General features: G+C 38.4%; 1 protein-coding gene across 8 annotated transcripts in view; it reads left to right on the plus strand.

Annotated features, from left to right (window-relative positions):
- Positions 1 to 15,981, plus strand: part of NAXD (NAD(P)HX dehydratase) — a 51,228-nt gene that overhangs the window by 7,640 nt on the left and 27,607 nt on the right. For all 8 annotated transcript variants that reach the window (XM_053970205.1, XM_053970200.1, XM_053970203.1 and 5 more), the window contains 3 exons: positions 561 to 606; positions 2,232 to 2,320; positions 15,023 to 15,131. In XM_053970205.1, coding sequence (XP_053826180.1) covers positions 561 to 606; positions 2,232 to 2,320; positions 15,023 to 15,131 — 244 coding nt within the window. The remainder of the gene's footprint in view (positions 1 to 560; positions 607 to 2,231; positions 2,321 to 15,022; positions 15,132 to 15,981) is intronic.

Here is a 15,981-nt window from a genome sequence, read left to right on the forward strand (position 1 = left end):
CAGTTAAATGCTGTACTGACTTAGAAACAATATTGGCCACAATACTTTGAATGAGCCCCTACACCTTCCTGCTTTTCATTTTCCCCTTTTGAAAGAGAGATGACATCTTTCTCCTGTAAGAGAGATATACTGTTAGACACCTGCCATTAATAAACATTCCATAAAGAGCAAAAAGGTGCTGTCTTGTAGCTGGGTTGAATAGCCAAGAGTTAGAAGCTAATGGTCATAGGTTTCTACCTCTTGGTTGAAGTAAGCACCTTTGGAGGGTGATTGTGTTCACATCTCTCTCTTCAGTCTTTATAAAGAGAATTTAGGCCAACTGGAATCACAGTTTAGGCACTTTACTTAAGCATCTAAAGCCAGATGGGATTGATCCAGGTCACAGATCCCATATTTAGCTTCCAAACAGTTTTTGGCTGTTGTTTGTTTGTCTCTGAAGTTTTACCTCTGTTACTTGAGAAAGTTTTGCTGGTTTGTGGCATGGTCTATGTAAATATTTCTAAGATCATTATCTAATCTCATTACTGTGGTTCCTAACCTAAATTTTATTTCATTTTTAGATACACTGGAGCACCATATTTTGCTGCAATTACAGCTCTCAAAGTGGTACGTGATCTTCTATACAAGTCCAAAATGAACTTTTCATAATTTCTGTTGCCTAGGTGTCATTTTTAAAATAGTATTCATTCTGTAGTGCACATGAAGTTTGAGCTCTAGAAGGTCTTCTCTTAAGCAAAGAAAATCCTTAGTTCAGAATTTGTAGAAATACTTTGTAAATGTGTCATTTACTGTGTTTCATTCACCATGTTTCCTTTCTCTGTGCAAGGTGAAGTTAAAAATATGTCCAAAATTTGACAATTTTCGGGACTTGGATAGGAAATTTCAAGACTTGATATTTTCTCCAAAAGTGAACAATAAAATAACCTTAGATTATTGTTTAGAGTTATGTTTTTGTGCTGTAGTGAGTTCTTTGGAAATTTTTTCTGGACATAATAACTGTGTTGAATTAAATAACTTTATTTCAAAACTTACAACTTTAGCCTAGTAAAATTCTTACAGTTTAAAGATTGTGGGTGGAATTCCATGTAATTTCTAGTAGCACATTTTATTTGCATTCTGATCTTCAGCAGAAGTATTTTTTAAGCTTTTTTTTTTTCCTAGAAGCATGAACTTCCTTATTTTTTTGACATATTAAATGTCTAAACAGACTGCATAAATACAGGGTGATTGTTCAAATGTAAACAAGTCATGCCTGCATAATACCTCTGATTTTCAGAATACATAGTGTATCAGTACTTTCACTTCATTGTGTATGTTTTTCTTTTTGAAGATTTGTCTCAATACAAAGGTAACACAGATATTTCCAGCCACTTCTTCCCTCAGGATGCAAACTCTCAAAGATTTGAAGCTGAAATGATGTTATTTAACCATGTTATTATAAGATCTCAAGGCTACTCAGCTTTCTGTCCACTATGTGCAAGTCCAGTGGCTATACTAGGAGGTTCTTTACTGAAGTCACTTGATTTCAGACAGTTACATCTGCACATGAGCAGTCAGAGTGGCTTGAAGTGTTCAGTGTATAATAGTAAAGCAGAGAAGACACTTCCTTGATACTGGGAAATTTCAGTGTGCATGATCAATACAAGATCACTGGTCTGGTCACTGCTTACATAACTTTATGTCTATTCTGATTTTTTGAGTTGGTAGCAGAAGCTTGAGACTCAACTCTTCAACTTAGAAGAGTAGAGGGTGTTGCTGAAATTGTGCCAGCCTTTTTTGTGTATGATTTTGGCCCATTGAGTAAAAATGGTAGGACCAGAAATGTATTCATGGGTCGCTATAGCTATATTTTGCAAGTATGTTACAGTAGTATTATGGCTCTCTTAAGTAGTTTTACTCATGTTCATCTGTGTTCTTTTGTACATGAGACATCGTAGTCTTTGCTCATCTACAGATGAGAAACATTTCTCAAGTGAATAAAAATTTAAGATGTGTGTTTTCAGTCATCCTGTTAGTGAGAAACGGAAAATAATATATTGGAAGTTAGACACGAAAAGAACAGAACATTTCATACCAGTCTGTGCCAAAATAGAAGAAACATAATAAAATTTGTTTAAACTATCAAGAAGAAATAATTCGGTTTAATTATTAGTTGAGTGATCTTTGGAATTATAAAGTTGTTATTATTAAGTATAAATTTGATAATACTGTTTGCAAATTTTCTTTTTTAGGGTGCAGATTTATCCCACGTGTTTTGTACCAAAGATGCAGCAACAGTAATCAAATCATATAGTCCAGAGCTGATTGTTCATCCCGTTCTGTAAGTGACTTACATTTTGCTTAAATGAGCTAGTCAGGCTTACGAGTTTTAATATTTCAGTCTGATAATTGATTAGTTTGTGTTAATTCTTTTGCTGAGTTACTGGATAGATGAGCTGGAGATCACAAAAACTCCAGGCTTTGTCCTTTCATTACGACCAGTGGAATATTTAATATGGGACAGTCAGTTGTGAATTTCTTTTCGTGACTGTCAAAGTATAAGTTTTAAAAAGCAGAGATCTTTCTTTGTGCTTCTTTCTGACCTGTTCTGTGATTGTAATGCGTTTTCCAGTGAACAGTAGCAAGATCCAGAGCTACAAATTACTACAGGTCAGCATTTTGCAATCTGCATTTGAAAGGCAAAGGGAGTGTGTCCTCTTGCTTCTTCAGCTCTAATAGTATTTAACAGTAGCGTGTCTATTTTTCTCTCACTACTGTGTATATAGACACCTATGCAAAATTACAAGGCAAGAGAGATAATTCTCCTTTTTCTTCATGAGTATGTTGCTTGAAATACACACCTGTTCTTGGGAATAAATAGATGTTCCAAAATTATATAACATACAGGGTTTAATTAACAAGATGAAAAGTTTAATAAGTAACTGTCCTCTAATTGGGAAAATCTCTGTGTGTGTGTGCTTCTCCAAATTTTTGTTCTGAAATGTGTTACTGATTGATGAACTTTCATAGGATAAATTTGTTTCAATTAGGTGTTATGATGGTTTGCAATGAGCACTGCAAATTGGAATTAAGATGTGTGCCTTAGGTCTATGCCTCTGAGCTTAACTCGCACCAGTGTATGTCAAAGTCTGTTGGTGTACATAGCAAAGATGTGATGAGGGTAGGAAAAGCATAATTTAAAAACATGTTTGTCAGATACTGCTGTCAGGAAGGATTTATGACAGTAGAAATATTTTGGTGTCTGAGAACAACAATGTGGTCTTCCTTATGGGGATGCCTGCGGTTGGAAGTTGTAACTTTATTGCATTCTGAAGGTGGGTTTCATTCCTGTCGCTGGAGACAGAGGTGCTTAGAAGGAAGGCAGTTAAACAGGGGTGTGTTTTGTTGGCTGCTTTTCCCCCCACTCCCCAGAGATAGAAGAAACCCATAACTTTATGGATTTCAGACCAAATAAAAATGATGTTTGAAAGCAAGGGAGAGATAGGTAGAGTTTTTCCCAGTATGTCTGTTTGCCTCTTCAGTCTGAAAAGTATCTCTTCAATTGATGTTCTGTCTGATATCATATGATAGCAATGGAGAATATGAATGCAACGGAGAAGCCTTATGGCAATATTAACATTTAACTTGGGGTGTCTGGATGTGTTTCACTTGAGGTACAGCATATGGTCATCTCGTTTGGTAACGAGTTGACCTTGCCTTGGGAAAAGCATTGTTTGTGTACACAGTGGTTCTTGTTGGCTGGTAATGGAAAATTTTAATAGGAGAAATAGAAGCAGCACAGAGGAAAAGGGAGGTGAAAATAGGGTTAACAGTAAACTTTCTGTTCATGAAGGACCATATTGGGCCTGCTAAGTACGAGTGGGATTTTTTTGTACACAGATTCTCAGTGTCTTCTGTGGAATTCTGATTTCATTGAAAGCTCTGATGTTTCTACCTGCTAAGAGAACTTTTGATTTTAAACTTCTGCTCTCTGAGTTCCTTCAGACGTACACGGTATAATTAATCTACAGATTTTCATATCCATATATCTTTTAAGTCTGTGACTCTGTATTTAATACTTTTATTAAAACTCTGATTAATTTCATTCAGACAGCTGAGCTAATTGCATGATGCAGTGGATCTGTAAATATTGTTTACATGACATTTAAAATTAAAAAAATGCAAATATTTGAGTGTTCAGATTTTATTTTTGAAATTTTCTCATATTTTTCTCTTCTGCTTCATTCTCAAACCAGGACAGAGGGAAAGAGAAAACAGTCTTTTCTGGTTAGAAAGGAGAAAAATCTTGATTGACTCTACTGAGCCTAGGTTTTATTGAAATTTACACTAACAGCCTATTTTTCTTGTAAGGTCCTTTGTCTTCAGTGTCACACTTTTCATATGATCCTTTATATGTTGTGGAGCCATTTGAGTTCTGCAGGCACGGCCGGCTGCTCTTGATTCAGAGCCTGATCTCTTAAACACTCTTTGTATTTTCTCCTGGGCCGCACTTCACGCATGGAGGAACCTCCGGGTAAAACCCACGAGCAGCTATGTCATTGTTTGCTTTTGTGTCTCTCCTTAAAACTCTGCTTTGTTATGATTTCTCCATGACCCTTCAGAGTAACTAGGTAGCTGTTGTACCACTCTCTTATTATGCTAATCATAATTATGGCCCCGTGTACTCAACTCCCGTTTGAACAGCTTGGCACTTCGCCAGGGTTCAGCTGCCATTTTGTACTGCCGGGAGCCTGACATTTTATCATCTTAGCTGCCACTGCTTTCTCTACTGCCTTCACCTCACAGGGGATCACCTCAAGAGAAGAAAATGCTCTGTTCTTGCCCTCTGGATGCTTGGGCTCTTCTGGCTCATTAGAGCTGCTGTTGTGGATCTTTGCCAGCATAACTGGTGAAGGCATGGGAGAGTCAGAAGTTGGACTGGGGCGTTTCGGGTCTTTGGCAAATGTCTGTCACTTGAAGGATGCAGAGAATGTTACGTGAGAATGATTGAGCAGGATTGCAGAAGGAGGGTTATGAAAATGTACATCCATCTTGTAGCATTGCTAGGGCAATTCCATGTGACCATAGATGTAGTCCATCCCGGGAATCCTTTTGATGTAACATTCCATGCTGGGGACACCCATAGTGCCACTCTCTTTGTGGTTTTTGTTTTTTGACTTCATTCCCTGTAAGTGAATGTGAGAGCTGGGACTGCATGTGACAGCCTGGGATCTGGAAAAATGAAGCTTCAGCACCTGGCTCTGTGTCCTCATACCTGAGCAGAATAATGAAAGCAGGGTGTCTAGGACTGTGAATAGTCAGTATTATCAATAGTAACTTTTCGTTTTTATTCAGGGATTTTGTCAAATGCATTATGGCCCCTTCCACAACGACCTGGTATTATTCAAAAATTGACCAGCTAACCAGTTCAATATTGTTGATGTCTGACTTTTTGCTTTCCTGTGGAGAAGCAAAAAATGTGTGTCGCAGAAGTTGGGGTCTTTTGAATAGTGGAATATACCCAGTCTTGGTGACATCTGCTCTCCTTGGTCTTGTCACTGCTACCTCAGCTTTGTGGTGCATTTTCCTGTTTTGTCAGTTAATGTGCTCCTACTGTAAATGCTTCACAAATACAGGCAAGATAAAACCTAGCTTTGGCATTTTATTAAGTTTTATTCAGGTGTGCTCTGTGTGGATTTTTGCTGTAGATGTGTGCACACTTCCTTCATGCATTTCTAGAGAAGAGTTTTCAGCAGCTTTTTTATATTTGCCATGTTAGTGGCCTGGCTTAGATCAGGTTGAACAGACTTCTTGGATACCTGTGTTGGGTTAGCTTATCCTGGCTTGGTAGGCAAGTGATCACAGAGCTAAATGAGCTGTAGGAACCCAGGTGGCTCTATGTTAAAAGAGAGAATAAATCTATTGTGCTATTTTCCCCTTTTGCAGGGACTTTCCATAATTGTACAGAAATTTTCTTCTCTGTAGGCCAGAAAAGAGGCAGCTGCTACTGAGTAGCCCCCTTGTAAGCTGGTTATCAGACAGTTTGCAAAGTCAACAGTCAGTATACTCCTTGCTCCAGGGTTTTATCAGAGAAGTCGAATGAGGTCATTAATTTCCTGTGGTACCAAAGAAGTGATGTAATTCTACATTATCCACCAAAAAAGCCACCCTTGAACAAGGCATGGATTTAGAGCTAAAACCTTCCTCTTAGCTGGTTATAGCTCTGAGTTTGTGTGGACTAGGAAAGATTGTCGGAATTACTTGAAGTCTTACAGTTAATTGCAGAGTTCAGGTTTTGGGTTGCATTTTGGAAAAGATTATTCTTCGAAATAAGAATAATTGTGAAGAAAATATTCCTGAGGCTGGACTGTTTGTTGAGGCCAGTTACCTTTAATGAAGAAAACTCAGTGAAGATCAGGGTTTCTGGAACCTATTTTACCTAGTTTTATTGAATTTTGTCTATGTTTTGAGCATTTGAAAAAATTCATGAAAGTGAATCATGGGTAGTTGATGCTCTGATAAGTTACTTGAGCACTCTGAACCAGTGCCAAATCTCTTATAGAAGGCCCAGGAATAATCCTAATATTTTTGGTCCCCTGTAATTTATTATGTGGAGAGGAGATGCAAAAGTACTGATCCAATGTGGGAGGATGCTCATACCTTTCAGTTGTGTTAGCTAAGGATAGCTATTCAGCACTACTTTGATGTAATGCTGGCACTAACCTTGCTTTTGGATCAGCTGCTGGAAGAAGTGCAGAGTTGTTGTCACCAGGGAAAGTTAGGGAATAAACAGAGGTCCCTCCCACAATCAAAAAGATGTCTCACAAGTGACTTGGCTGCTAGGTCCCTATTACACCTGCAGAGAAGATGAAAGAAGATATAAACATTGTATACTTTCTTCCAAAGCCTCATTTAGACATCAGCCTGGCTAGGAATCACATGAGAAAGTTTAGGTTTCTTTCTTAAGTACTTAGGGGGAGATAAAGGTCAGTTTGTATGTGCTTAGAGAATTTATATATTTAAATTGTTTCTTGTTCTGTCATGCAATGCCATGGCCAAAACTTGCTTATGGACCTGTTCCCTGTGTCCAGGTTTCTTGGCAAAAAACTGCTCCTTCTTTGCTGTGCGTTTCAGAGTGAATAGAAGCAGGGAGGTGTATTCACCCTGTGCTACAGTGCCTTTCCTTCCTATTGTTGCAGAGGTCCCATGTGATTCCAGTAGAGGTTTTGTCACCTCCTTAAAGTGTGAGAAATAGCCAAAGATTTTTAGCATTGCTGCAGGGAGTGCTGCTGTCCTTGCTGCTTTCTGATATGTCAGAAAGAGATGTACTCTAGTTAGATCTGGACAAGTTTATCTTCCTGAATGCTTGCCATACTGCTGTGATTTGAAACTGGGATCAAATTTCTTTGGTGTTTAATCTTTCTTGAGTTTGAGTGAAGGGAGGTGTCCCTGGGGGTTTGTTTTTGAAGGTTTTAGGATCTCCCTTTTTTTCCCCCCCAGATGACAATAAGCAAGGCAGATATTTAGGCTGAGACCTGTCCTGTCTTCTCATGTGTCCACAGCTGACTGGAAGTACTCTAGCCTTCTGGGTATGAATTCAACTGTTATCTGTGCCTTAAGGGTTGAATGCAATGGCTACCAATGTGGTAAAAGCTCATCACCATTTTTTTTCCTAGGGACATTTTAAATGTGTTCCTTTCTGAGGGAAATTACATTGTTATCTTGAGTCTGTGGCTTTTAAAGTCACAAGTTTGGTTGATTGCTGTCCATTTGAAAAATATGAGCCAGATTGTATTTATCAATTCAGTTCACAGGAAGTATAATGGGTCAAGACCACTTCCATGAACTCTCAAAATAGGAAGTCAAGACATTTGGTTATCAATGTGCTTTTGGAGAGGATTGTCATAATACACAGTGGTAATGTGGTTGAGATCAAAACAGACTACAACTGCTTTAAGTATTTGTGTATATCTAAGTGCAGGTCATAAAATGATTGTGTTGGCAGCTGTGGTATCTTTACAAGGCTAGATAATGTTGACCTTCAGGGCTGTAGTCATGTCTAGGTGAGAAGTCTCAGAAAACAGAGTCAGGTAACAGCTTCTCCTTTGGGACTCTCACAGGATGCAAGAGGCTCTGCTCTGCTTAAGAGAGGTGGTTGGTCCCATTTGTGTGGTGCATTTGGGTTCATTGTTAGAGAGGCTGTTGTTAGCCCCGATGCCTGTAGTGTGTGACCACCCAATTCCTAGTGTAGCAGAACATCTGATACCCAAGCAAGAGTCTGGTGTCCAAGCAGCAGCTATGGAAAACACTTTGTCATTGTCATTATGAAAAAAGAAAAAAAACAAAGCAATAATATATTCAACATGGCATTTTTTTTTCTAAATGTTTGCCTCAGTGGGTCATTCAAGCTTTTACTGCCTTGAAGGTAGAATAAGGAGCAAGTAAAGGCTCTGGTATCTGCACGTTAAGAGCAATCCCTTCCTATGAACTTGTGCCACCCCTGCTTCTCCTGGATAATGGGTTGCTGTTCTTGCTGCTGCTTATAGAAGCCTACCAGGTTCACTTCTGGTGTCTAAATTAACTTACTCAATGTCTGGAAAAGAAGACTTAATTTGAATAGAATTCAATCCCTCTCTCATTAAGGTCTTTATTTCTCTTTCATTTTCTTCCGTGTTATTTAATCAAATTGTAGCTGGAAAATATGTGTTTTCTATCCAGTGTTTGCAGATTGTATACAATTTAAAGATTTAAACAGCTTGTTAGGTGAAAATGACCCTTTTGTCTTCTAAACGTTTTGGGGGGGGGGCATTTTAATATGCTAATCCTAATTTAACAAATGTATCTCTCTTTGTTCTCTAATTGCATCCAGACAGCTTCATGCCAGCGTGTTGTCTCTGCGATTTGCTCTACCTGACTGAGGTGCCTGGTGAGAGACACAAGAGTTGATAAAAGGTTCAATGAGCTTCTCTAGAAGAAGCTATTATTTCCAGTTCTGTTGGGACTGTAAGAGGCTGCCTGAAGCCCTTGGGCTTCTGGAAATTTGGCATTAATTTACAAGAAAGATGATTTAAACATTGACAAATACATCCATTCTTAGAATAGAGAATTAGTTTAATTTTATGCTCAACAATTTTTTTGCACTGTTTGGGTTTGCTTTTCATTCCTTTGACCCATCCTTTCCAGAATAATTTCACTTCCTATCTAATTTTCCCAGTTTCCAATAAAAACCTCACCCAAGGTTTACCACAATTGGTAACAATTAGTTTTCTGAGAGAATTACTTCAGTTCTAGAGCTATACATTGTGTCCCATCTTTGGCTCTTTTGATGTGTTGTATTGCATAAAAGTTCCATTTGTCAGCAGGTCTAACATTTGATTCACGTTAATTATAATTACCTGCAGTGTTTGGACAAACAAAAGTGAAACTCTTTCATCCTCAGATCAGAAACTTTTTCCCATCTTTGAAGATGTCTGTAGGTTTGCTATGAAACTGCCCCCTTAGTGTGGCTTTGTCTGAGTTTGCATAAACAGACTTGTGCAGAGGTACATTTTAATGCATTTGGAGTTGCCTCAGTCATACCAAGTGTGTACAGATGACAAGCAGAATTTGAATAATGTACTCTTCAGTGAGGAGCCACAAAGTCAATCACATGACAGCAGTCCTGCTTTTGTCCCGTGTTCTTCTCTAGCAGGAGGTCCCACTGAATGGCATTTTCTGGTGTCCAAACCACATCTCTGATTATTAAGGAGGTACCAGCTCTGCCTAAGACCCATGTGAAGAGCTGCAGTCCTGCTGCCTCCTATTTGTGCTGTCATTCATGCTTATCTACTATTTCTGTAGCTCCTGGTTATACCCTTGCTGACTTTGCATCACATTTTCTTGTTTCCATGTAAAATTTGACAAGGCTGCACCTTATCTCTTGTTCCTTTCCCTCCTCTAGAAAGCAATGACAGAAACTGTCATTCATCCTGAATGGGGAAAGCTGCTGTGTTTAGAGCTTTCTATGATTATTTAAAGCTGTTGCTTGGTGGCTTTTGATCATTTGGTAAAAGCCAGTCTTTGAATAAAATACATAATAGAACAAAATTTTATTTCTTTGGAGAGTTGGGGATGGAAGTGGTGTTTCAGGTCCTAAGCTGGTCAAGTGTCCCCCCACTCTGGGCAGTGACCTAGAGCAGACTTTCAAGCAGATGGCACCTGTCAGATATCTGTTACAAACAGCTCTAGAAGATGCTTAGGAACTGTGGATGATATTAGGGCAGTAGCCACCATCTTTGGTGCTTGTTGGGGATTTTTTGTTTGTTTTTTTAATGTTAGGAGCTTTTGTTTGTTTGTTTTTGGAAAGGTTATTACATCAAGCTTTCCCTAAGATGAAGATCTACAGAACTATGTTTTTATTGTGCCATAGTGAAATATATAAGAGTTCTGAAGAACAAAAAGCTTAACTTAGTTCTTCCTTCTTTATTAGCTCTTCATCTCAAATCTGCCCCCAATGGCTTCTCCCAGTCTGTACTCGTACCTAGAATTGGCCCAATCCAGGTGCAGCACCTTGCATTCATTGAACTTCATGAGGTTAATGTGGCAAAAGTTACCTAAAGCCACTAATAATTTACAAAGAAAATTTGTCCTTACCACTTTCGACACTCAGTGATGTTTAACTTGAAGAATCCTTGTCTATTTTGCCATGGAAAGTACTCTCCTCAATACATTCTGGAAGCAGAGAAAAGAGGAAAAAGATAAACATGCAAGATAGTGAACACCATACCTTGGTCCTGTCTACCCAGCAGCTTCAGGGACAGCAAATGATAAAGGTGTTGTGTCTGCCTTCCCAAGAGATCATCAGTCATCTCAGCCTCCACTTACCTCTCATTAACAGCCAAGGCAAGCTGATCAGATCCCATCTCTGGTGTCCTTTTCTCTCGTGTGCCTCCATGTAATTCCCTCTGCTTGCTTATTTGTTTAGATCTGACTAATGGACAATTTGTGAAGTTGATTCCAAGATTGCTGACATTAGCTTTAGACTCTTTCTTACCTGCACAGCTTCACAGATATGACACGAGTTACAGAGGCTCCTTCAGTTTTTCTTATTAATTATTCTGTTCTCTTGCAGTTGTTATTTATGTGTTTACACTATGATAATTCTTTAATGTGTGCAGTCAGAGGTTGATTGGTTGTTTTGCAGACAAGCTAAGGTTTTGAGGAAGTGTTTGGGGGTTTGGAGGGTGTTGCTTAGTTGCTTGATTGAACAACTGTGAGTTGTAATAATCTAGATTTTCATCAGAATGGCATCTGATAACGTCACATAACACCTAGTGATTAGCTGGAGGTAGCTAAGATTTGTTCATTCCCCATTTATTCCCTCATGTGTTTTGTCACTAGAATCTTTTTTTTGCACACATCTGCACAGTGGTACTGTAGTTCACTCTCCATGTTTACAGGTGTTACTGCTAGGATTCAGCTTCCCAATTATTCCTATTGTGTATGTCCATGGTGCAGAGTTTGTATTTTTGTATTAGGGGAAAGCCAGACTAGTTCCCAAAGTCTTGCCGTATCACCTTCCAAAAAAACTTGCTTTATTTTGGAAAATCCCAGATTTTTATTTAATCAAATTCTCTCTCAAAGGTTTTTACCCTCTTAAAAATTGAAATACTGTTTTGTCTTGACCTTAAGAGATTTTCTTACTCCTCTTTATATTCTTACTAGCTTTGTGCTTTAAAATGGGGGTATTGCATTTGTGCTATCTCTTTTGGAAATAAGTTAAGTTGGATATCACATGGCTCTGCATCTCTAAAGGCAATTGTGATTCTTGCTTACTTGATTTGTTTCTGTCAAAGCTTGAAGATCACATCTTTTTTGATCAAGGGGAAGTCTTCTTCATACCTCGTATCTTTCTAGAGAGGTATTGGGTTTTTTTAAATACAGTGCTAATTTTGGTCGTTTCAATGTCTTGGGCAGTGGAGGTGATAAGTAATAGTAGAGGCTTGAGATCAGGTAACCAGGCTGAGCAGTTGGCATGAAGTGACAAAGGAGGTTAACTCTTCTTTGTGTGAGCGTAGTTCACGGTGAGCAGCTGAGGACCTGACATGGCATTCTGTGCTGGTGCCTCCAAAGGAGTTTTTTTTCAAAGACATTTTTGTCTGGTTTTGATCCACAGGCAACCAAGAACATGTATTGACTTTCTCTGCAATGGATAAACTAAATACTGCCAAGAAATATTTATTCCTCAGTACCCAGGCACAATTATATGTACAGCCAAATTACCCAGGTGATCCTTAGCAAGGATTTTGACCCATGCCAGCTAGCCTCTCCCAACCACTTTTTCCACTGACGAGGAACTACCATGGTCCAGGAACTGTGCCTGACAAGCAGGTTGAGCTTTGTCTGTTTTGGAGCCTGAGAGTGCAGAGGCCATCTGATCTGAGTCAGAGAGCTTTTCTGGGTGTGTTCAAACATCGTGTGTAGACTGTAGCTGGTAAGAGCTAGAGGAATTTCTGCCTTTGTGCTAAATCCCGTGTTCAGGAACATTCAAGGTTTACCACTGCCTGAAGAAAGCTGCTTGTTGATCATTTGTACCCTATCAGCTTTAAAATGCTACTGGTTTGATGTGCATGTATGGACATAAACTGTAGATAACACAACAGCCCTTCCACTTCCAGAGCAGCTGTAGATGCAGGATATTGGTACGGTGTCTGTAGCTGCGTAGCACAGCTATTGTGAACATCCAGTGTCCTGAAGTGAAACTGGCATGATGCTGTTGTGAGACAGTATTTTTCTACTTCCTTTATGAAGATTCAAAATCCATCAGTTATTTACAGCATGGTTTTATAGCTGATTTTGCAATGTAGTAGCCATTATCACCATTTTTAATGTCTTGACCCTTCACATCTTGGATTGCTTCTTGATGTGACATTGCAGAAGAGTTGAACATAATGTTTGTAAGATGCTTTCAAGATGAAAAGCTCCACAGTAGTTTTTATTATTACCGGAGGCAAAGTGTGCAGGAGTGGCTTAATACTGGACTGTTTATTTCCCAAGAGATGGCTTTGTTTTGAAAAATGCACATTATCAATTCAGTTTTAGACAAAATTATCTTAGTTCAATCCTGAATATTAATAAATTGACAAACTTTTTTATGGTTAGGTTATTTGCATAAGATATTTGTAGAAGAGCAGAGCATTTATGATACTACCTATGACTATTCTTAGCTTATGTTTAATGAAGTTTTTTTTAATGTATTTGGCTTCTGCTATCCAAAGGTATGTTGAATCCAGACATCCTTATATATCTAGAAGTTACAATATTCTTACAACTACATGGTATATAGACCTATTTATTTGAGAAATATATCTATTGAGATATATATTGCTCTTCAAAGATAAAAGAAGTTCAGTATGTGAACAAAGAAAAGTGGTCTGCATTCAGAAATTATGTTTTATTAGAGTTTGGTTTTTCACATGTTCAATCTACCACATATTAAAGACCTGTATTTTAAAATGTTTTTAATAGTGCTTTTGCTATTTCTTGAATAATTTTTATTTCCAGCCTCTATCTACATCATAAACCGATAGGTGATTTTACAGAGATAAATAAAAAGAAGTGAGCTGTTGAACAGTTCTTGAGTTCTATGGTTTCCATGTGAGGTAGAGGAGGAGGGAGGGAGCTGCAGTGCTCAAATGGAAGTTCAGCTTGCTAAAACAGGGACTGCTCCAGGGACAGCGATGTCCTGCTGTGTTCACTGTCTCCCTTGCCCTTGCAGGGTCGTCACTCCCACCCAGCAGCCTTGTTTTGACAGAGCTGTTTTGTGGTGTCAGCTCAGGGCACCTCTGGGCTTTCTGAGGCAGCTCTTGTCAGTGGAGGGGTCGCTGGGCTGTGGCCAGGCACCACATCCCTGCGCCCTTGAGTGGGATGCCTCACTCCCTGCAGCTGCAAAAGCTTTGGGCTGCTGCCTGGCACTTGCAGAAATGATTGTGGAATTTGCTGATTCTGCCAGACACAACCTAAACACTTGTTCCCAAGTGCTGCGTCCCATCAGGACAGCTGTTGGTTATGAAAAACATGCAGTGGCTTTAATCTGTAATAATACAGCTTTGTTGGAGTATTGCAAGCTTACAATAATCTGAGCAATACTATGAGGCAGTACCCCCTTGCTCAGCGTACAGGGAGCTTTATTCCCCTGTGCTTCAGTTAAGATGTTCATTTATTGTTGTCACTAATGTCAGAGATGGGGGGAGAGGGAGGCTAAATTTTCCCTCCATACTCTCCGTAAGGATTAACTGCAAATGCTGGGCAGTGCTTTCACAATATTCTGACCTATTTACACAACAAAACTGATCAGAACAAAATAAACAGCTCTGGTCAGTCACTGAATGCTGTATTATGGCAGCTATATTTGGCAGTGAATTTTCTCATCATTTTCCAATGTAGACAAAAACCAGAATGCCATAGAAATTTTAAGCACTGCAAGCAGATAATGCCCATACTGAATAGCTTGTTTCTTCTGTTGCCTTTTGGGGAAAGGGGACAATTTGGCTGTAATTCAGTTGGAACAAATTCTTATGAAGCAACTGACAAAAAAGCATATGAGTAGATTTATCATTCTGCCATGTGGGGTAATAGACAATTGCATCATTTCCAGCAAGCTGCAATATATACCTGCGAGATGGTGGATCTCTCTCCAAGGTATAACCTCTCCAAAGAAGCATTAAATAGGGAATTGTAACAGACTCTAAAAATTGTTAGTTTCCTCCTTGGATTTTATTTTTTTATTTTGTAACAGCTGTAGTGGATACTTGCAGTTACTTCCTCATTTTTATGTGGTATCTCCTAAAGAATGAATTGAGAGAAATTTTTCATGTTAGCTATTTGGACAACCATTCTATATTTTCTGTGTCATATGATTCTTGGTAGTTGAGACGATAAAATTGCCTGACACTCAAGATAGGAAATACCTCTTTCTATCTTGCATCTTGAACTCAGTTTTTGAGAATACTAAAATGAAGTCTTTTTAAACTTCTCTTTATTTTTTTTTCACATTTCCTTGTAGTGATAGTCCCAATGCTGTCCATGAGGTGGAAAAGTGGTTACCACGGCTGCACTCGGTTGTCATAGGACCTGGCTTAGGCAGAGATGAAGTTCTGCTTGAGAACGCTAAGGTAATGTGCATACTGATATTTTATCCTATGTCTTTATGTTGAATTGTATTAAGCATTCCTATATCTTACATCATTACACAAATGTTCTTGTTATGGTTGCTAAATATCAAATTTAATAAAATATCGTTGACTGAAAATTACAGTTTCTGTCTGTGGTCTTCATTGTTAAACTGTAACCTTCAGTCTGAATTTTAGGCACATGTATGGTTGTTCTGATTTGCTTTTGTTTAGTTTGTGAAAGTCACTAATTAAGAAATAAGTGTTTGTGTATCTAAATAAAAGGCTCTGTGTTTTCTTAGGTGCAAAGCACCAGTACTGTAAGTACATAAATATGGATTTGAGTTTCTAATTTTTGACAGCTCATATCAGATGCACTAAAGAACATGGACTGTGTCCTCTTGCAATAAGAAATAATACTCTTAATTATAAAATGTTGTAGATTTCTACTTTGGATAAAGAGATAATCCTATTTTCTGTCAAGCCTTAGTGGAGAGCTGAAACAGGAGATTAGATAGTCTTTTACTTTAAATAATAAGTACTTAGACCATCTTCTCAATGATGTTTTGTATTACTGTCAACACATCTTTGTGTGTTTGAAGTGTGTCTTTCAGTCTAATGTCAATCTAATTTGTACAATTTTTTTTTTCCTGACCAGTATTACTGAATTAATCAGTGGCACTAACAAGTGGAATTAATATAATTTATAGAAATGTTGACAGTTACACAGTGGTATCATGAAACAGAGCAGGCAAGAGACTGGAGACCACACTATCTAAGTGTTTAGAATACCTTGAAAACTATCAATGGTAGTTTTGCTGGGATTTTGTTAAAGAAAGTTGCTATTGGAGTT

The sequence above is a fragment of the Vidua macroura genome, chromosome 2 (assembly GCF_024509145.1).
Source record: "Vidua macroura isolate BioBank_ID:100142 chromosome 2, ASM2450914v1, whole genome shotgun sequence".
NCBI lineage: Eukaryota > Metazoa > Chordata > Aves > Passeriformes > Viduidae > Vidua > Vidua macroura.